We start from the raw sequence: 23,410 nt of genomic DNA on the forward strand, positions 1-23,410 counted from the left end.
TGGAGGGGGAGCTCGCCGCCACCGCTAGCGCCTCCGGTCTGTCCCCAGAGACCGGAGGCATAAGGCTGCATGTACACGCGGGTCACCGCAAGCGGTGACCACGCGACTTACCTGTCCCAGTCGATCCGGCAGCAGTCCAGGGAGTCCTCCAGAGCCCTGCTAGTACAGACTCTGGGGTCCCGCTGCGATCCCCAGATCTGTACTGGCGTCGCAGCGCCGGTGGGGTGTAGGAGCGGCAGCTTAGACGTCCATTGGACAGTCTGATGCTGCCGCTCTGAAGAGTAGTAAAAAAAATAAAATATAACTGTTTAAAATAAATTATAAGCTTAGGGGCTGATAAGCAGCCCCCCTGCAGTAACGGTGACCCGACTCCGGCCGGGCACCAACTTAAACTGAGGTGCCTCTGGCTGGGGGGAGGGGTTATAGGGAGAGTGGACCCAAGTGCATCCTGGGAGCTAAAAGCTTTAACTGCGTGGTGCCCGGATTTGGTTCCCAACCTATACCCCAAGGTCAACCCTGTGGACCCCCTATGGACCCTGAGAATGCTTCATGTCTGTAGCCTTAAGCTGGGTACATACTAAGCTATGGTGTACCCAGCTGACGCAATGGAACAATACATAACTCAGTCTGCACACACTACACGATGCAGTGTACGATGGCACAATGTGTCGTTTCCTACTGCATTTAGCAACATTACATTTGTTCATTGCGTCGTTCCATCTGCTGTGAAGCACAACAGATGGGACAGTAGAATGAACGACCTGCGGACAACTGCGATCGGGGGTACACACTATGCAATCCGCACAATATATCAATCCGTATCGTGTTGCATAGTGTGTATCCAGCTTAACTCTCCTAGTCAGTATCTATTTACCATTTTCATGAATTATGAAGCAAATTCTATTGTGGGAAATTTAAATGAAATCATGGTTTCTGCTGGTCTGGGGGATCCAAAGAAGCAAAGAAATGGTAACAAGTTGCACAAATTCAAATCTTACGCAAACACAAGAGGCTGGGTTAGAATGTCAGAACTACTTGCGTGAGATGACCTGTGAGAAAAAAAGGTGCGTGGTAACATCCAGACCACCCTGCTTTGAGGGGACAGGCACCGTGCCTTAAAAGCAAAGCCTGTACGGTATGTAAATCTTGACTGTTTGCCCCTCCTCTCCAATAAATAAGTTTAGGTTTCCATTTTTTTTAAATTCTCAGTGATAGTGCTGCTAAGAGGTAATTCGCTGATAAAAGTTGATCATAGTGTCTACTTAGCAGCATACCTAAATTCTTAAGTAGCCTTTTTCTCCCATTTATAAATTGCTATGTGGAGAGTCTTGAGTGTGAATGTAATATTGAGATTCAAGAACTCCTCGGAGCAGTTGGAAGTGAAAAGCTCACTTGAACCAGCTGTATCGTTCAATAGATTCAGGTGAGAGATCAGTAGGTCAGCCAGAGTGTAGGAGGTCATTGGCTTACAAAGATTTTTCACTTTGAGGAACCTATGCAAATATCCAAAGATATCTGAGCCGTATGTGATCTTGGACACCAAAGGTTCTACCTGACCATCAGTTATTCATTATTTGGCAGATGGTCAGGATTTGTGTGCAAGAAATCACTGTACAAAACAGCAACATTAACTTCTTAAGCTACACGGACCACCCTCTGGATAAAAAAATGGTCCCAAATATACAGCATAACCCAATCTGATGAAGCAGGTATATAGCCTGAGAAACGAATCATAAGATTATGCTAGAAGTTTATCACTCTGTCAAACCTACACTATTGCATCAGGATTTACAGAGGTAATAAGAGTTTGTAAGACCTTACCTTTGTTATCTCTATTTCTACGAAGTCCATAGGGATCCACAGGAGACCTTGGGGTATAGGTTGATGAAGTCAGTCGTCGAGCACCTCAATAGTTAAATTTGTGCTCCCGGGATGCACTGGGCTCCTCTCCTATACCCCACCCCCAGGCCAAGGCACCTCCGTTTCGTAATAAGCCAATGGCCAGAGGAGGAGAAGAGAGAAGGAAGAAATTCTGGAACACTCAAGAATCACATTCTCACATACAGAAGGAGACGGAAAACTGGTGACCAGAACACAGCCCATCTGCAGCACAGGTGCGACAGGGCGGGAGTCCTGTGGATTCCTATGGACTTCGTAGAAAAAGAGATAACAAAAGGTAAGGTCTTAACATATGAACATGCGATACAGCGATATTATGAGGTAAATAAAAGGTAAATGAAATTATAAAATGTTTTCTAACCAGATGAAGTGTAATCAATAATTCCATTTAATATGAACAATTTCACAATAATAAAAAATTTATAAATATCACAAATTCACATAAAAAACATGTGTTGGCCAATCACAACATATATTACCCCTGCTCTGAGCTTTGATAAGCAAAACATGGATAGCTGCCAGTATTCAATTCCTCTATGGCACTTTCATCTGACATTGTAACATTAGTCGTAGATTCCAAAAGGATTAGCCTCTAACCAACTCACGATGTATAGGGATACAGTTTGTATAGCGGAAAAGCATCCACGCTCTGTAATGTCCCTTGGAGTGGTGAAACCATTTAATCCAAAAAGGTTCCTTCTAGCAGCTGTAAAGGAAATCAGTCTGTCTCTTGATGGATGCCCAAACAAGGGCTGTGCAATCCCCAAAGTCTAATTCAGGAAAGGCAGCCGGCAGTATTGTCAATAACAATCCAAATGGGTCTTCTCAGAGTGTAGAGGTACAAGCACCTGACGCGTTTCGCTGGGTAACTCCCAGCTTTCTCAAAGGTGATTTAATATCTGACTCTAAAGATATTTATACAGAAGCAATATGGCCGCTATGTCACGTCTGAAACTGGAGAAGAGGACGTGGTGGGCCTCAGTTGGGGAAAGAAACGGAGACGAGGGGCCTGGATGTACGTTCTCCTCATCCACAGGTCTTGAGTGTTGGCGAGACCTGGGCAAAGGTGCGGAGTCTAACCCACAGGATGGTTTTCGCCAGTGACCCCCCCCAATTGGGATACGGGCTTAGCTGCACCCCGTGAGCAGGTCGCGGTCCTTTGACCAGGTACCCAAGCCCTGCAGGGATAGAGACACTACACCCGTGGCCCAGCGAGGATATGCCTGTTAGGCACAACACAGTCCCTGAAAATACTGTATAGACAACAACTTGACACGAGGATCAAAAACGTCAGTAAGACTTTCAAAGTGGGAAGCGACTCACTGTTACTTGAGAAGTCACCAGCGATAGAAGGCACACGGGTAGAGGTGGTAAATGTTGTAGCACGGATGTCCACGGGAGACGTGAGGCACACAGGTTGGGGATGATCACACTGCTGCACGGGTATTCACCAGAGATGTTAAAGGCACACAGGTAAAGGTAGTAACACTGATGCACGGGTATTCACCAGAGATGTTAAGGCACACAGGTAAAGGTGGTATCACTGCTGCTGTACGATGAATAGGAACCTGGACCGGGAACTCACTAAGGCACGCTAGGAGACAACCGTTGTTCAGCCAATTTCCCATAACCTGTGGGACAGTTTTATACCCAGGGGAACCCTTAGACAGGTGCACAGCATCAGCTGGAAATGAACCAATCAGGAGGAAGGATCCAGTCACATGAGCCGACTGTCATGGCGGCGCCCATGTCCGGATTTGAGATGCCGGACACCAGCCCTCCAGGAAGCCACAGCAAGCGGGGAGAATCCTCAGCTTCTCCCCAGCCGTCGCGCAGGCCGACTGACCACCCAGGAAGAAAGGGGAAGCCGGTGGTGTGGTAAGCGGGCGCCGATCCCCGGCTGAGCCCTGATACGCTAATTACAAAACATCTGAAAATAATGACACTTTATCTATGTCAATGTGTAAAAAAAGAGAAATTCCAGCTCTTCTAATAACTTATAATAAGGAGGCAAACCTTATATTATTGTAGGATTATAGCTTTAAACAGATAGCCTTAACAGAGGACGGTACAGGAAGGCCCTCATGAAGGTAAGCCTCTGAAATTGCCAGGCGAATCCAGCCTGCCAAAGTCTGCTTAGTGGCAGGCCATCCTTTCTTTCGGAAACCAAAAAGGACAAACAACGAGTCAGACTCCCGAAATGAGTTGGTATGGTCCACATAAGTTTGTAGAGCACGTACCACATCCAAAGAGGCCTCACCAGCTGAAAGGTCTGGGGAGTTAAAAGCTGGTACTACAATTTCCTCATTAACATGGAAGCTGGAGACCACCGTAGGTAGGAAACCAGGGAGAGTACGAATAACCGCCCTGTCCCTATGAAAAAACAGAAAGGGAAGGCAACATGAAAGAGCCCCCAAATCTGACACCCTTCTGGCCGAATACAAAAGGGGGAGAAAGAAAGGAAAGAACTCCTATAGGGGCACACTCCTATTATCTAATTGACTAAATGGTTAACAAACTGATACCGCCTATGAGGACATTACTATTATATATCTGGTTGCAATTCTCTGCTTCTGGTGGCTAGAGATTAACGTTATTTTGTTTATATATTGTATAATCCAGTTAAGTCTAAGCTAGGTAATAAATTAAAACTACATTTTATTAATTATTTAAAAAATAGGTAAGTGAACATACAGTTTCTCCTACATATACATGATAGCACAAAACATACATTTATTATCCATGTGATATAACAGATATAGTGTAAGTGGTCCACTATATCATTATTAATGATGTTTGAAGGAACGGATGTGAACATTAATAGCAATCATATGCATACATCTACAGCCAGTCAATACATCATAATACCACCATACATCTGGATCCTATCTAAACATTGATACAGTTTATAAGTATATATCAAGAAATAAACGTTAAATAGTGCCAGTGCTACTGGTTCTGTATATACACTGTAAATCTATAGAGGTGAAATGCTGTGCTCACAGTCCATAGATCAAACAAATGTAAATGGTAAATGTGCTCAAATACAATATCTTAGTTGGCATAACACCTAATGGTATATGGTAAGACAATCCCTCATTATCCTACTGGTACCAGTAGACTTTTTTTTAAAGATTGGGACTGTCCCTATGCTATAATACAGTTTGTGCCTTGAAAATTGTATTGGTTTTACGATGCTCTAATGATTAGTGGAACCACCTATGTGATCAGTACATAATTCTCGCATATTGAAAAATCATGCATCACCAAATTATATAAATACACAAAAACAATTGGCGAAATAACAAACACATACAACAAACATGAACGAAGGTATAAAATACCTCAATTAAAATGCTGAACACCACGGATACCACCTCTATCTATAAGATGGTGGTTTGTAGAGGCGTCCCTCAATTCCTAATAGGGAGAGTACGTATAGTACTAAACAATTTCCTGGTATAGATCTAGATATAGAGTTGTGCACTTATATACCCTGGATCTGCTATTGCCCGTCTTAGATATATAGAGGACAGGGAATGAGAGTCCCGGGTACTGGCACTTTGAAAATTGAAAGCTGCTTCTGCAACCCAGTCTCATCTGTATCCCTGTTACCTTGCGGCAGCGCAGAGAAAACAGACAGCTGGTTGCAATGAGAGAGCAGGAAAGAGTAGAAGAAAGTACCTGTCATGAGTCTCTCCCTCTTGTATATTGTTCCGTAGTGTAGGGGTACAAAGTGCACACTTTGGAGCCCACCAGCAAGCTGTCCAGCTGTTCTTGAGCCATACCTTGGCAACTTGTGGTTGTGCCGAGATGCCATTAGATCTACTTCGGGAAGTCCCCACTTGTTCACCAGAAGCTGAAATACTTCGTGGTTAAGTGACCATTCCCCTGGGTGTACATAGTGACGGCATAGGAAGTCAGCTTCCCATGTCAGGACGCCCGCGATAAACACCGCCGATATGGCTGGGACATTTTCCTCTGCCTAAGTCAGGATGCGGGACACTTCCATTAGTGCCGCCTGACTTCGCGTGCCTCCTTAGCGGTTTATGTAGGCCACTGTGGTGGCATTGTCTGACTGGACTTGCACGGGTTTTCCTGGAAGTATGAGCCTTGTTTGCTGAAGGGCTTTTAGGACCAGGGCGGTCCATATGTTTATTGGAAGCACGGACTCCTCTATTGTCCACCTTCCCTGAAAGAGGTGTGAACCAGTCACTGCACCCCAACCCCGGGGACAGACGTCCGTTGTCAGAAGGACCCACTCCGAGGTCCAAAAGGGGCGGCCCTTGGTAAGGTGACTTGTGTGGAGCCACAAAGTCAGAGACAGACGTACCTCTGGAGACAGTACCAATGTCTAAGTTCGTATCCGGCGTGCAGATATGTCCCATCTGGAAAGGATCAGTGTCTGTAGAGGCCGGGAATGAAACTGGCCATACTCCACCAGGTCGAAGGTCCACACCATGGAGCCCAATAACTGCATTGCCGAGTGAATAGACACCCGGCAACTGTGCAGGCAGCTGCGTACCCGCTGCTGCAGCATGGTTATCTTGTCCCTGGTCAAGAAAATACTCTGTTGTTGAGAATCCAATAATGCCCCAAGATGTAGCATCCTCTGTGAGAGCGTCAGCGAGGACTTCTTCCAGTTGATCAACCAACCGTGGCTTTGTAGCACTGTTATTGTCAGCTGTATATGCTGAAGTAGTAATTCCGGAGACCTGGCTAGCAATAGTAGATCGTCCAGGTAGGGCAACAGACGGACCCCCTGCAGCCGCAGTTGGGCCGCCATCACTGCCATAAGTTTGGTTAACACCCTGGTTGCCGTGGACAGTCCAAATGGCAGGGCCTGAAACTAGAAGTGTTGTTGCAACACTGTGAACCTGAGGTAACTCTGGTGAGCCGAAGCTATCGGGACATGCAGGTAGGCATCCTGAATGTCCAGAGACACCATAAAATCCCCAGGTTCCATAGCCAGTATAATTGACCACAGGGTTTCCATTTTGAACCGAGGCACTCAGAGAAACTTGTTTAGGGACTTGAGGTTTAGGATAGGCCTGTATGCACCATTCGGTTTTGGAACAAAAAAAAAAAAAAAAAAGAGTGGAAAAATAGCCCATTCCCCTCTGGGGAGTAAGTACTGGAACTATAACTCCCTGTAGGAGCATAGATCATATAAATTTCTGCAGTTCCAATGCCTTTTCCTGATCCATCTGAAGTACCGTAGGGAAGAATTGATGAGGTCTGTATTGGAAGGAAAGGGTCGTACCCTTGAGAGACCACTTCCCTTAACCAAGTGTCTGTTGTGGTATGCTACCAACACTGGACGAACTGAAGAAGTCGGCCTCCCACCTTGGGGTCCCCCAAGGAGAGGCCCGCCCAGTCAGGCTGAGGGTTTAGAGTCGGGCTTGGCAGCTGAACGCCGGGTACTGCAAGCCTGCTTCTTGGGCTTTGTGACCTTCTTAGCTCCTGACGGTCTGGGAAAGGACTGAACCTTGGCCTTACCCATAGGAAGGAAAGTCCAAAAGGACGGAGTTCCAGATCCTGATGGCATTGGGGCCATAGGTAAACAGGCAGACTTGGCAGCAGCCAAAGAGTCCACGATTTTGTCCAAATCTGGCCCAAATAAGACCTGTCCATTAAAGGGTAAACCTTCTAACCCTTTCTTGGAATCAGCATCCGCTCTCCAAGATCGCAACCAAAGAGCGTCTAGCTGACACTGCAGCCGATGAAATGTGAGATGTTAGGTGACTAACATCCAAAGCAGCCTCATTCACATATGTAGCCGAGTCTCTGAGGTAACCGACCAGTTCAATTTGGTCACTGGTTGCCTCTACAGGCAAGGACGCTTGCAAGCTATTTGCCCAACGTTCCTTGGCCCTGGCCACCCAGCATATAGCTATAGCTGGCCTAGCAAACACCCCCCCCCCCTCCCGAGAGGGAATACATGGACTTTAGGCACACGTCCACTTTTCTGTCCGTAACATCCTTTAATGATGACATGGACGGCATAGGAGGTGTCGCACTTTTGAAAAGGCGTGTAATATGAGAATCCACCTGAGGAGGCGTTTCCCATTCAAAGAAATACTTCTCCTCGAATGGATAAGTGGCTTCCAACCGTTTGTGGTTGAAACCTCCCACAATAATCTCTCCCTCCTTTTGTCCAGCAAAGCACCTGTTGCAGGACTGTGTAAGGGGGATATCAGCCTGAGCAGGCTTACTGTCAGACATAATAAATATATGTGTCAAACTCGTCAGGTCAGCTCAGGCTCCGCCTTCACCACTGACATGTGAAGTAATTTGATCCCTCAGCAGCACTGTCACCGCAAGGGCTAGTGAAAGAGAAAGTACAGGGGATAGCTAAAATGTCTGAAAGAGAAAAAAAAAAAAAAAGAAGTTTTACAGTCAGACAGCGCTAGCAACAGACACATACAATACAACTAACTAGACCTTGTGTCTAGCAGGAATAGTGCTACATACACCGACCTACTTGGAGGAGGGGTATGGAGGGGGACCCAGGCTCAGCAGCTACATGTGAGACAAGCGTTTTATGCACATTAAAATGGCCACCAGAGGACTCACAGGGGGCTTGCCTGAGGGAGGAGAGCTGCCTGCAACCGCCAAAATGCTGTGGAGAGGCGCACAGTGCAGCGGGGGAGGGGCCGGCTGTGCCATAAAGGGAAGGCCCGCTCCCCTGGCGTGCTATTAACCTCTGGGATGCCACATTTTCCACACGCCGTGGCCCCCTATCCCTGGTGGTCTAGTGACAGCGCAGGCACCGTGCCTGGTGCCACACGCAGCCTCTTCCCAAGGACCCCCCCAGGCCTGGGAAGTAAATGAACTGTGTTATCAGCGGGCACCCGCCTCGGATGCCCGCTGCTTAACCTGAATGTCCCCCGTGACGTCCGGCCACAGTCCTGGGTGTCTGGGGGCTTTTGCTAGCCAAAAGCCCCAGACAACCGCCGCGATCCCTAGCGCAGTGCCAGCGTCTCGGCGCCGGCGGGTTGTCGAAGTGGAAGCATGCTGACAACTCTTGCAGTAAAAAAAAAACAAGAGATATGGTAAGAACTTACCTTTATTATCTCTGTTTCTACGAAGTTCATAGGGTCCACAGGGTTGACCTTGGGGTATAGCTGGATCTGGATCCACGGGCACCACGCAGTTAAAGCTTTCACTGCTCCCAGGATGCACTTGGGTCCGTCCTCCTCTATACTCCACCCCCGAGCCACAGGCACCTCAGTTGGTAAGCAGCCAAGGCCGGAGGAGACTAAACAGAGAGAAGGAAGACTGGAACACACAAGAAACCATACTCACAGAAATGGGAGACGGAAAACCGGTGACCAGTCACACAGCCCATTTGAAGCCAGGTGCGTCAGGGCGGGCGCTCTGTGGACCCTATGGACTTCGTAGAAACAGAGATAAAGGTAAGTTCTTACCATATCTCTTGTTTTCTACTTCAGGGTCCATAGGGGGTCCACAGGGTTGACCTTGGGGATGTCCCAAAGCAGTTCAAATACGGGCGGGGACGCTCCTGTGCAGAAAGTAGAACCCGGCGCCCGAAGAATGCATCCTGAGAGGCAAAGGTGTCAAACGCATAGAACCTCAAAAACAGCTGAATAGAAGACCAGGTGGCCGCCTTACATAGCTGAACAGCAGAGGCGCCACGTCTAGCAGCCCAAGAAGGACCCACAGAACGAGTGGAATGAGCCTTAACAGAGGCTGGAACAGGTAAACGTTCCTGTGCATAAACCTCACAAATAACAGAAAAAAGCCAACGGGCTAACGTTTGTTTGTTGGCAGGCCAACCCCTCCTGTGATAACCAAAGAGGACAAACAAAGAATCAGACTTCCTAACGGAAGCAGTCCGGTCCACATAAATTCTAAGAGCACGGACTACATCCAAGGAAGCCTCTCCAGCTGAGAGATCAGGGGACTGAAAAGCTGGCACAACAAGTTCCTGATTGATGTGGAACTTCAAAACCACTTTCGGCAAAAACTCAGGACGAGTGCGAAGCACCGCTCTGTCCTGATGAAAAATCAGAAAAGGGGGACATCAGGAAAGCAGCCCCAATTCTGACACCCTCCTGGCAGAAGCATTTGCCAGGAGAAAAACAAACAGTCTTAAACGTTAACCACTTGCGTTCCACCGACTCAAGAGGCTCAAAAGGAGGGCCCTGCAGGACCCGAAGAACCACCGCCAAATCCCAAGGAGCCACTGGAGGCACGAAGGGAGGCTGGATTCGGAGAACACCTTGGAAAAAAAGTGTGAACATCTGGCAGCGTAGCGATCCTTCGTTGGAACCACACGGTCAGCGCGAACACATGCACCTTCAGGGAGGCAAGGCGTAAGCCTAGGTCCAAACCTGATTGAAGAAATTCCAAGATCCTAGAAACTCGGAACACCTGAGGATCATAGTTTCTGGACTTACACCACTGAAAGTAAGTGCGCCACACCCTGTGGTAAATCCGTGCGGAAGCAGGCTTGCGTGCCCTGAGCATGGTACCAATAACCGAACCCAAGAAGCCCCGATACCTTAATACGGCTGTCTCAAGAGCCACGCCGTCAAAGACAGCCAACCCAGATCTGGCTAAAGGCAGGGCCCTTGAGACAATAGGTCCTGACGCTGAGGAAGAAGGTACGGAACGTCGATGGAGAGGCACCTCAGATCGGAGTACCAAGGACATCTGGGCCACGCTGGAGCCACCAGCACGAGCGTGCCGCCGTCCTGCTTGAATTTCCGCAGGACCCGAGGTAGCAGGAATATCGGAGGAAACAGATATGCCAGGTGAAACGTCCATTTCACCGACAAGCGTCTACCAGACATGCGCCTGCGTATCTTGTCCTTGACCCGTAAACGGGCAACTTGTGATTGTGACGGGAGGCCATCAAGTCCAGCTCCAGCAGCCCCCATCTGTCCACGAGAAGCTGAAACACCCCTGGGTGAAGCGACCATTCCCCGGGATGCAAGTCGTGACGGCTGAGGAAGTCTGCCTCCCAATTGAGGACTCCTGGGATGAAGACCGCCGAGATTGCTGGAATGTGGCACTCCGCCCAAGCAAAGATGCAAGACACCTCCGACATCACAGCCCGACTGCGAATTCCTCCCTGGTGGTTGATGTACGCCACAATGGTGGCATTGTCGGACTGAACTTGAACCGCCCTTCCGTGAAGAGCGGTGCCGGACGACTGCAGGGCCCTGTATACCGCCCGCAGTTCCAGGATGTTGAAGGGGAGAAGTGCTTCTTCCGCAGTCCAACGTCCCAGAAGTGACTTCGAGCCTGTCACTGCCCCCCAACCCCGGAGACTGGCATCCGTTGTGAGCAGGACCCAGTCCGGGATCCCAAAGGGGCGCTCCTCGACCAGATGGGCTGTCTGAAGCCACCAAGCCAAAGACTGCCGATCCTCCGGGGACAACACCAGCATCTGAGAGCGGATCCGGTGAGGTTACCCGTTCCATTCTGATAAAATCAGCCCCAGCATGGGCCGGAAATGGAACTGGGCAAATTCCACCATGTCGAATGTCAACACCATGGACCCCAGAACTCTCATTGCCGAATGGACTGACAGGCGGCAACTGCTCAGGCAACTGTGTATCCGCAGCTGTAGGGAGACCTTTTCCGGAGTCAGGAAGATCCTTTGCTGACGAGAATCTAGCAGGGCTCCCAAATGAACCATCCTCTGATGGAATCAGGGAGGTCTTTCTCCAATTTATCAACCAACTGTGCGCTTGCAGACAAGCGATCGTCAGGTGGAGATGTTGAAGCAGTACCTCCGGAGAGCTAGTCAGCAAAAGAAGGTTGTCTGGCTCCGAAGATGTGCAGCCATGATCGCCATCACTTTGGTGAATACCCTTGGTGCCGTGGAGAGGTCAAAAGGTAGCGCCCGATAGTGTTGCTGCAGGACAGCAAACCTCAGATACTGCTGGTGCGAAGGTGCTATCTGAATATGGAGGTAGGCGTCCTGGATATCTAGGGAGACCATGTAATCCCCAGGTTCCATCGCCAGAATGATGGAACGTAACGTTTCCATCCTGAATTTGGGAACTCTGAGGAATTTGTTCAAAGACTTCAAATTGAGGATAGGGCGATGAGAACCATTGGGTTTCTGCACCAGAAATAGAGTAGAGTAGAGTAGTACCCCGTCCCTCGTGATTGAGGAACGGGAACAATGACCCTGCTTTCAGCAAGGACTCTATAGCTTCCTGAATCTGCAAAGCCTTGGTTTTGTCCTGAGAAGGACTCGTGCAGAAAAACTAGTGGGGCGGTCTGTGCCGAAAAGACAGGGCGTACCCCTGGGAGACCACTTCTCGAACCCAGGCATCCGTGGTAGTATTGTGCCAGCACTGGGCAAATTGAAGAAGTCGGCCTCCCACTCTGGGGTCCCCTAGAGGGAGGCCCGTCCCATCAGGAAGAAGGTTTATCTTCCTGCTTGGAAGAAGGGCGCCTGGCACTCCAGGCCTGCTTCTTGAGCTTAGAGGCGGTCTTGGTCGCCGACTGCCTCGGGAAGGACTGACCTTTGGCCTTGGCCTGAACCCAAAAGGACCGAAAAACGGAGCTCCGCACCTTAGCAGGTGCTGAAGCCGAAGGGAGGAAGGCTGATTTAGAGATAGAAAGAGTATCCACTATTTTGTCCAAGTCTGGACCAAATAGCAACTCCCCATTAAAAGGTAAGGCCTCCAGGCCCTTTTTAGAGTCTGCGTCAGCTCTCCAGGACCGCAGCCACAAGGGCCGATGCGCAGACACAGCTGCAGCCGAAACCCTAGATGTCAGCAGGCTGGCATCTAACGATGCTTCCTCAATATAGGAAGCCGCATCTCTCATCTGTCCTATTAACACCCTCTGGATATCCGAAGCATCGTCTGGAAAGGTATCCTCTAAAGCTTTAGCCCAGCTCTCAACGGCTGTAGCCACCCAAAAGATGGCCATGGACGGACGGGCCACTGTCCCTGAGAGAATAAATACACTTTAAGAAAGTCTCCACTTTCCTGTCCGTGGGATCCTTCAGAGAAGAGATCGTCGGCAATGGCAACGTAGCGCTTTTAATTAAGCGGGTGACATGGGAATCCACCGCCGGTGGAGTTTCTTATTTCCTGCAATGAGCCTCAGGAAAAGGATAGTTGGATGCCAACCACTTCTGTGGTTGGAATCACTATGCGACTGCCAGGCCCCCGCCATCTGTCAGACAGGGGAAAAACATTCAAAGTTACCTTTGCCTTTTTAAAATTAGGATACTTCGACCTAGGACCCGGCGCATCCTCCTGTATGTGAAGGATGGCCTGCACTGCCCTAACCAAAGCCAGCACATTAATGGAGGACTTAGTCTCCACCTCTTGGGCCATGGCATCCGAGTCAGTGTCCTCATGTACTTCTCCGTCATCTGAAGACACATCCGTGTCAGTTAACTGTGCAGCCAGTGAAGCCGTAACGGGGCGCTTGGACGCCTTTGGGGGCATATCACTATGTAACATCAACTGAAAAGCCGAAGACGAAGCCACCAGACTCTGAACAGAGCTGGAGAGTACATCCACCCAGGGTGGGGGAACCGCCTGAGGATACCCCTGAAAGGGCACTATGGACTGTTGCGTCACGGAGGGAGACTGTACGTACACAGGCAACCCCGAATAAGGACCCACAGTCTGAGACCCGGGAGGAGACAGCACTAAATGTGGAACACCCGGGGAATGGTAGGCTGGGACAACGCCCTAGTAGGGACCGCTAAACGGTCCGCGATTGACGCCAGCACTTGCGAAAACATTGCGCAAGGAGGATACTGCGCCGTAGGGGGGTCTAGAGGGGCCAGGTGCCAGCTTTCACCGCCCGCACAGACCATCCTGTGATAAATCCTCTTTAGCAACCCCTGCAGAATAGCGTCGGCAGGAAAACGACACAGGAGCCACGGAGAGCTCAATCTCCTCATCAGACATGACACATATTTATTGCAAATTTACTATATCACCGAGAAGAGGTGAGGCGTATAACACCTGCGCACTCCCAAGTATGCAACACAAACAGCCCACAAAATGGTACTGAGTAGCACACCACTGTATGTGACTGACCTCACAAATACTTAAGATTTATATAAGTGAACTACACAGAAAAACACCCCTACCCCACACACCTGCGGGCCGTAGGAGAAGGAAAGGGATAGTTATAGCAGCACTAGCAAAAGACACATACCATGCAAGAAGTTATACTCACTGCACCTTCCGCTACAATCAACCTCCCAGATTCAGTGTCTGGGAGGGCTATAAGCGCTGCGAACCCGTCCTTTTGCAGGGGGGAGGTACGCAGGGGGACCGGTCCAAGCACTGCCTGTGAGATCTGAGTCTGCCACTGAGAAGATGGCCGCCAGAGAGCTCTGAGGAGGAGTGGCCTTAGGAAGAGCAGCTCAGCGACGCCAGCACGCATAAGAGAAGGCGCGCTGAGCTGAGGAGAAGCTTCCTCCCCTGGCTAGTAATTAACCGCAGGGACGCAGGTTCCCTTCCAGCACTTATTCCCTGGTGGTCCAGCGAACACACGGGGTATTCCTGAAGAGGGGGAGCCCGCCGCCGCTATTAGCGCCGCCGCTCTGTCCCCAGAGACCGGCGGTGAGACTGCATTTTTCCCCCGCGTGCAGTGCATTGCAGCTTACCTGGCCCCGTAGCATCCGGCAGCAGTCTGTGGGAGCTCCCGGGGAGCCCTGCTAGTACTGACTCCGGGGTCCCGCTGCGATCCCCAGATCAGTACTGGCGTCGTGGGGCTGGTGGATCGGCAGCGTGGACGTCCAGATGGACAGTCTGATGCTGCCGCTCTGAAGAGTAAAAATAAACAAACCTCTTTTTAAAAAATAAAAATAAGCTTATGTGCCAGGGTGACCCGACTCCGGACGGGCACCAACTAAAACAGAGCATTGTGGCTTGGGGGCGGGGTATAGAGGAGGGTGGACCCAAGTGCATCCTGGTAGCAGCAAAAGCTTTAACTGCGTGGTGCCAGTGGATCCAGATCCAGCTATACCCCAAGGTCAACCCTGTGGACCCCCTATGGACCCAGAAGTAGAAATGTATGTTTTTTTTTCTAAGCAGACCCTATAGTCATAGGGAACTTAGCCATAATATGTGCAGATGGGAATCTATTGGAACATTCTAGAAGGTGATACATGAAATATTCTGTGTGTTTACTTAGAGATCATTCTAGAATATTCCCCCTATGAATGTAAGTGATTAGTCACCCAACCAGCAGTCAGTTGAGTTGTCTATTGTGCTGTTCTTCTTTCTTGTCCGTGTCTCTCAAAAATTAGAACCAATCCAGCAAAACAGATGACCCATGCACAACACCAGCACCACAGTTACCCCAGAATCGCTCTAATATGATTAGCCATACAATGAGTCTTCATCAGTCTAATAAGAGAATACTGTACAACAGAACAAAGAAAGTAGTAAGGTATTCGACAAGGGTAAACCACCTTACAGTGCAATTAATATAAGAGAACCTACATCTTGAAAGTTCTCATCTCCCAGAAGGAGAAGCCTACAGATTGATTAATTGTTGCAAATACATTAATAGTTTGTGGTGAGCAAATGAGACAAATCAAAGTGTTTCAACTGATATTCTACAGTCATCACATTTTAAATTAAACTGAAGTTATAAAAATGATAACTTTTTAGATTTGTCTCAACTGTAAATTGTTCTGTTTAACTCTAGCTTACAGGGGCTCAAGTCTTGTGCACATCACATTATATGGTAAGAGTCACTAGACAGTGAAAGGATTGTGCCTAGAAATGTTATAATGCATTCTAAGAGCAACACTGCCACAGCTGCTGCGGGGACTTCGTAACGGTTTCGCTAGTTATAAAATGTTACAGTGGGTGACTGCAGGGAAAGAGGTAAAACACTTTTCTTCTAAAAAAAAAAAAAAAAAAACGTAATAAAAAACTAAAAATAATAAAAACGTACCAACTTGGTCATCCTCGATAATTTCTTCAATGATGACATCAGGACTACACATGGGCTGCGGCAAAGCATCTTTTTTTAATGTCAATAAATTTGACCTTTGAAGACCAACAATGTTAGATGCAAAACACGGCTGATTGTTTGTTTCCATTTCATTTTCATCTTTTAGTTTGTGTCCTAAATCACTTTGAATTTGTTCCTCCAAGACTTTGGCTCTATACTCTGTAACATGAACCATGGCACTACCATGTACTGACTTCATATCCAAACTGGAAGATTCTTTGTTTATTGATAGAGTGCTCACATCAGAGGTTAATTGGTGCCTATGGGGAAAAAAAACAAATAATGTGACACTCCAGCATTTTATTAAAAAAAGTCATGGATACAGGCATAACATACATATACACCAAATGTAAAGCTTTGCTGGGTCTATATTTTAACCTCCAAACAACTAAAAGGAATCTATGACATTATTGACCATAAAGACACATGCAATGAATAGGATACAGAGTGCATAACAGCAAATACGTTAGCTCATTTCTGCTCACAGCTGCAAGCAGAAAATGAGCAAGTAGAAAACAGATAATTAAAAAGGCGCTCGGAAGGGTCTATAGCAGTGTTGGCTAATCTTGACACTCCAGCTGTTGTGGAACTATATATCCCAGCATGCCCTGCCACAGTTTTAGCATGCCCTAATAGCAAAACTGTAGCAGTGCATGCTGGGTTATGTAGTTCCCTAACAGCTGGAGTGTCAGGGTTAGCCAACACTGGTCTATAGTGTCCAGCTACATGTAGGGGAGAGTCCTGATCACACTAAATATTAAACAGAAATGATAATAGATGGAATGTAGACGCATATTCATACATTTAACCAGGTTAAAACAACTAACATGGTATCAAAAAACATTTCATAATTGTAATGCATAAAAAATACGCATAGATCAGGGGTAGCCAACCTCGGTCCTCGGGAGCTACTAACTGTTCACGTTTTCCAGACCACCTAGCTGGTGCACAGGTGTATTCATTACTCAGAAAAAAACATTTGAAAAGATCCACAGGTGGAGTTCGTTATTACACTTGTGTTTCTGTGAGGAGACCTGGAAAACATGCACTATTGGTAGCTCTCGAGGACCAGAGTTGGCTACCCCTGGCAGAATAATGGAAATTTCTTGGTGCATAAACGCTATATGTTCCTATATAAAAGGTAATGATTCCAGCTTCATGGGGTGGTATATAACACAATCCTCAAGTCAATCCTCCTTAGCCAAAATACCTATCAGATGACAGTATACAGTATGGTGTCGGTATGTCCAGTAATGGATATAGTTACCAGTCTGCAAGTGGTGTTCGTGGGATGCTTTTTAGCAGTGAAAAACTTAAGAAAAAACTGTGGCTTCCACACAGCGGAACGAGTCAGGAGACTGGCAGTGCACTAAGCTATTGCTAAACATCAGCTTTACGGACATCATATACTCTTCGCACCTCCACCATTTGTACCAGCGCCGCATCACAATGGGACACTAACTACAAAAGGGAGCTGCCTTTCCCTGCTAAAAAGGATCCCAGAAACACCACTTGGGAACTGCTAACTATATCAACTACGGGACATACCAACACCATACTGTGGGCCTGATTCAGCAAGGATCGCAGTTGCTAATACGCATGCAATCGTCCGATTGTTTTGCACTGCGCATGCATCTCAGTGCGCAAACCAGTCGCTGCGATTGGAACTGCAATCGCAGTAGTGACGAGACTCATCGCAGAGTGCCGCTTGTGGGTGGTAACGGGGGGGGTCGAACGAACGCGGGCGTGCCAGTGCATTTCAATAGAGAGACTTGGAAGCGTGGATGGAGTCGGGAGGATTGAGCCAAGGCTTCCTCATGTATGAGGTGAGGAGTTAGAGGAGATGTAGAAGATGATGGGCTCGAAGGCAAGGACAGGAATGCAATGTCTTTAATAACAGCGAGTAGGAATGAGTACTGGAGATGACACTGTATAGATGAGCAGAATCGAGTTGGGACCGATAATGCTGAATTGTTGAGTAGGGCCGGATTGACCAGTAAATCTTAACTGAAGAGCTGGATCGGTTTGATAGATAGTGATGAACTGGAGTTCTAACTCGGTTGGAGACCAATGAAGATGTATTGCAGTTCTGAATCGGTATGAAGGGTTGAGGTTCCTGAATTGATTTGAGACCGATTATGAGGATTTGGAATCCTGAATCGGTTTGACACAGATTTTGAATGTGGAACTGATGGAACGTGGTTACAAACTTATCAAGGCCTGGGCCAAACAAGATCTCCCCATTGTAGGGTAACCCTTCTAGGCCTTTCTTGGAATCCGCACCTGCCTTTCATGAGCGTAGCCACAGGGTACAGCGGACAGACACCGCCGCGGCTGAGACTCTGGAGGTTAGGAGACTGGCATCCAATGTCGCTTTCTCCAATATAGGAAGCTGCATCTCCAATGTGAGCAACAAAAAACATCTGCTTTCTTTTTTTTTTTTTTGAAAGCCTACAAAGACTTGGCCTGCTACCTTAACCTGCATCTTAATTAAGCATGTCATCTGAAGCATGGAGTTAGAACCAAAGTTGAGTTTTAAAAGCTCTCATTTCTTTTCAGGTAAATGAATGCCATCTTCCATAACTGATGCTTTTCATTGCAAGAATAGTCTGTATTGAACGTTTGTTTTACAATTGTGGGACTGCAACTTCCCAACATTAACTTGTTGAACAAACTGCTCAAACACTCCCTCTCCCTGTACCAGCTGTCCAAGCAGCTCCTACAAAGGGGAATCATTTGAAAGCCTGCAAAGGCTTGGCCTACTACCTTAACCTGCATCGCATGTCATCTGACGTATGTCATCTGAAGCATGGAGCAAGAACCGGAGTTTGAACTGGATTTGGACTTTGAGAAAGTGTTCCATTTTGGTTTAGAAAGTAGTTCAAACACTGCAGCTCAGGAATGCTACCACTCCACCTTCAATTCAACCTCCCCCCCTTAGACTGGGTTTGGGGGCAGTCTCATGCTGCATCCCAATCGCACTCAAACTTCTGGATGCGACAAGATATCACACTCGAATGAGGGAAAAGCTAGGTGCAGTCATGTTACCTGTTAAAGTTTATAAAAATATTGGTGTAAACTGTAACATCTTTTTTTTTTTTTTTTTTCACTGATGTCACTATTCTTTTAAGATATCCTTTTATGCCATTGTATTTAGCCTCTCATTCATTATTTTAATTTTCTCTCCTCCTGGATGTTATACTTCTGCTACTTGCACACTATGCCAGATGTAATCTACAAAGTGTGCCCCAGATGGCTGCCATGGATGGCTAATTCTTGGGCAGGATGAACAAACACGTGGATCTAGTCATTCAGGGTGTATTATATTACAAATGTTTCAGTCACCCGTATACATCATGCCCAAACTGCATCACTGATTGCTGTGGTTGGTATTCCGTTTTGTGCCATGTAATTCCGCCCCACTGTTATGATATGCCAGCGTGTTATACCTCCAATGAAGTGCATTATCCATAGGCAGGATGTACTTCACATTGATCTACTCATACTGGGTATATAATACTGCCACACGTCAGGTTTCCCCATATATGCCTTGGGTCTTTGTACAGCTCATCTCCCACATTGTAACCTTCGTAGTGCGCCCAACATGGCTGCCTCACCTAGTACACTCGTGGATGGGATGAAACATACAAAGACCTGACGATTATGGTGGGACCCAACTCCTAGCGTTAGGACGCTGCAACCACCTATTTTGTGTCATCTCTTCTTGGCATAACCTATTCCACGCAGGGTAATCCTACGTAGTGCGCCCAAGATGGCTGCCACATCTGGTACCTTTTGTTGGTGGAATATATAACCCATGGAAGTTATTTCTCAAAATGTCTGCACCAACCCTGCAATATGCTTATTGTGCTCTCTAGGGTTTGGTTGTTTTTAATTATCTCCATGTGGTTTTCTATTTTCTGCAATACCTAATCCTTGACATTGTACCATGTTTTCTGATGTCTGTAAGGCGAATGAGTCCTGCGGGAGAAAAGCGCTATATAAATAAAATTATTATTGATCCCTAGAAGCATCTGAGGGAAAAGAGTCTTCAAGTGAGTCAGCCCAGCTCTCTATAGCTTTAGCCATCCATGCAATAGCCATAGTTGGATGGGCAACATCCCCTGAAAGAGTATATCGATTTCAGGCAAGCTTCCACTTTCCTATCTGTAGGATCCTTCAAGGAAGCAACTGTAGGTATAGGCAACGTAGCGCTTTAAACGCGTAACATGTGAATCCACCGCAGGGGGTGTTTCCCATTTTGCACAATGAGCCGTAGGATAAGGGTAACATGAAGTCAAACCGCACAAATACTTAGTTCTATATATGTGAGGTACAGGAAAATCCCTGAATACACCTGTATGTTCAGGCAAAGTCAGAAAAAAAAAAAAAGATAAATATATGCTGACAGTAGAATAGAAAACATACAGACAGCGCTAGCATCAGTCACATACAATGCAGAAATAACATAACTGCAAACTGGCACTACAATCAACTACACAGACTCAGTGTCTGGTAGGCTATAACGCTATATATGCAGACTCCAGGGAGAGGTATGTAGGGGGACCGGACCCTGGTTATCCCTGAGAGAGCAGTGGCTGAGCCTTAGAGAAAATGGCTGCCGGAGACATCAAAGGGGGCGTGGTCAGAAGAGAGCAGCTTAGGGAAGTGAGACCTCTGAAATGGCTCCCGAAGCTGAGGGGCCGCTTTAACGGGTAAGCTGACCTCCCTTTGCCGTTTTTTTACCCACTGGGGCGCTGGTTCCCGCACCATGTGTACCGTGGTGATCTAGTGGATCACGGTGGTTAGAGCCTACGTCCACACTCAGCACCTCCGGTCTGTCCCCTAAATCCGGGAGGTAAGACTGCTGCAGCGTGGACCACCACAAACGTTGACCCGCTCTTACCTGTCCCCTGGCGTCCGGCTGGCAGGGTCGGTTAGCAGGGACCCCGGGATGCCTGCTGAAGTCCCCAGCCTGAACAGGCGTTGCGGCGCCAGAGGGGTGACTGAGCAGCAGCGCAGACATCCTATGGAGTGTCTGCTGCTGCATGCTCCAAGAAGAAAAAAATAAAATAAAAAAAAAATAAAAAATCATAAAATAAAAAAGCTTTAGGGCTGCCTAAACCAAGGTGCCTTTGGCACGTGGTGGGGTATAGAGAGTGAACCAGTGCATCCTGGGAGCTGAAAAGCTTTAACTGCGTGGTGCCCGGATTCCCGATCCACCACCTACACCCTAAGGTCTCCCTGTGGAGCCTATGGACCCTGAAGGGTTAATTTTAAAGGCACTTGTTATGCAAATTGTGCTTTGTTTTACAGACACAAAAAAAAAAAAAATAATATTACTAATAAAATGTGTAAAAATATTCCAATATGGGGAGGATGAGATCATAAAATACTTACTCCAGAGTACGATCACTGCAAATATTTCCCAGCTTTTCGAAAATGTTAAAAATGAAATCGCTATCAAAGCTGAATCTGTGGAATACAAGATAGGTTAAAAAAGAAAAAACACATCACAAATAAGCTTCAAAAAGAAAAAAAAAAAAAAAAAAAAACCACAAACAAGATATTGGCATTTATTTACGAAGTGTGGTTCCGGTACGATTCCATTGCTTAAAGACCAATCAGTTACTGCGCATTTGTCTTTTTGCATATAACCAGACACACTAAAAAAGGGAACAATTACCTCTGCAGAATTTTACCTACAAGGGAAGTGTTATTTGGTATGTCTCTATTTGTCATATAGAGTCGGATTGTTCTACGGTATCATCCCAAAACGCAGCATCGGATCATCTGCGAGACCATCGGCCATCTCAGTAACCATAAGCATACTCATCTCAGATTGGTCCTCGGATGCAGCTATGTAGCCGTGACCAGGAAGTCTGTGTCGGAATACGCAGACCATGGCCTCGGCACTCCCAGAAAATAGGGGTCCGAGTCCAGCACCCCCCCCCCCATCGGGTTTGCGTATATCTCTGAATTAGGCCCATAGATACTATAGCGTTAGTACCAAGATTTAGTCAGTCAGTCTCACAACCAAGTTTAAAGAACCTCTAAATCAACACTAATATGGGGTACACAATAGGCAGACAAGATATATGCAGTAACGATCTTATGCATACACACGTACCAATCATCCATCAGATATGTAGGCCCAGCAGTCTCCATTTGAATATGTCAGCCCAGTTGTTACTGTACATCATATTCCAATCTATTCTGTGCCAGATATGTCTTTCAATTGTGTGTACATACCGAGCAATATATTACATCTGCAGTGCAGCACAGCAGCTGCGATATAACTGAACAACACTGTTCATAGATATATTGTGTGTACACACTGACGAATGGGGAGTCTGCTGTACAAACGATATATAGGCCAGTGTTTAGCCAGCATTAAAACTAGTCTGTCTGTTGCCTCATTACCAGTATACAAGGTAATTACTCTGCAGGCTTAACGCCCCCACACATCAGCAATCTGAAAACCACAATTGAACAATTTGAAGATTTATTCCCACTTTTATGATTTACCAATCTAGCAATCTGCGCCCATACAATAAGGTCTCCATACATAATTGATTGCAGCAATTCTGCAATTTGCAATCTATTGGGAAAGATTTTTATACACAAAATTGATTGCAAATTGCAGAATTGCTGTCATCAATTGCTGATGTATGGGGGCCTTCACAGATCTTTTTCTTTGATTTGCAGATCATTTTCAGCAAACACAGATCTGCCAATCTTGAAAGGCCCATCATTTTACTAGTAACGGTCTGCAAATCTGCTGATTATGGGCCTGATTCAGAGCCGTTCGCTATTTGTGGTCGTTCGTTCAAAAACAAGGGGTGGCTATTCAAATGATCCGTTCGCAAATTGCAGTCTGTTCCCACCTCTAAGTCTGAACGAGCGAGCAAAACATACGCTCGTTTTTTTGATAAAAACGCCCCCTGGCCGCACGCACCATACGTCATGTCCGCTATTTATTAGATTAATCGAGTACATCGTACAGCGTATGAACTGCTCGCTATTCTTGTGGTTGGTGTTTTCAACCGCTATTTTGCGAGCAGTTCTGAGTTAAAAAAAACCAAGTGACGTGGTCAATGACGCTGCTGTATTAATTATGCACTCCCTTAAAACGCCCGTTTTGACCTTTAAGCACGCCTGCGTTCGGATCTCCACTCCCCGTTTTCAAGCACCTTCCCCTGTTACCACCCACATACGCCTCATTCTGTCACTCAAAATAGCAGGCCCTCGCTATATTGCGTACCAACGATTTTCGGCCGCACTGACTGGTTCGCGCATGCGTACTAAAAACCGTACGCATGCGCAGATGTGCGAACATCGCTCGGAACGAGCGTACTGCCGCTAGCGAGTGGCTCTGAATGAGGGCCTATGTCAATACACAAGCAATCTACAGCCCCAATCGATCTGTGAAATACAACATGTTTGACAATCTGATTAACAATTCCAATCACTTTTTGGCAAAATTGCGTCGGTGGTGAGAAGAACCCAATCATGAATCCAAAAA

The 23,410-nt window shown here is 47.1% G+C and overlaps 1 protein-coding gene across 14 annotated transcripts in view; it reads right to left on the reverse strand.

Annotated features, from left to right (window-relative positions):
- The window catches only part of RNF17 (ring finger protein 17), a 502,688-nt gene that overhangs the window by 347,301 nt on the left and 131,977 nt on the right, over positions 1-23,410 (reverse strand). For all 14 annotated transcript variants that reach the window (XM_088458561.1, XM_088458560.1, XM_088458571.1 and 11 more), the window contains 2 exons: positions 21,286-21,360; positions 15,826-16,145 (listed from right to left, as the gene is read on the reverse strand). In XM_088458561.1, coding sequence (XP_088314687.1) covers positions 15,826-16,145; positions 21,286-21,360 — 395 coding nt within the window. The remainder of the gene's footprint in view (positions 1-15,825; positions 16,146-21,285; positions 21,361-23,410) is intronic.

Source organism: Taudactylus pleione, unplaced genomic scaffold, assembly GCF_031769625.1.
Source record: "Taudactylus pleione unplaced genomic scaffold, aTauple2 ptg000842l, whole genome shotgun sequence".
Classification (NCBI taxonomy): Eukaryota; Metazoa; Chordata; class Amphibia; order Anura; family Myobatrachidae; genus Taudactylus; species Taudactylus pleione.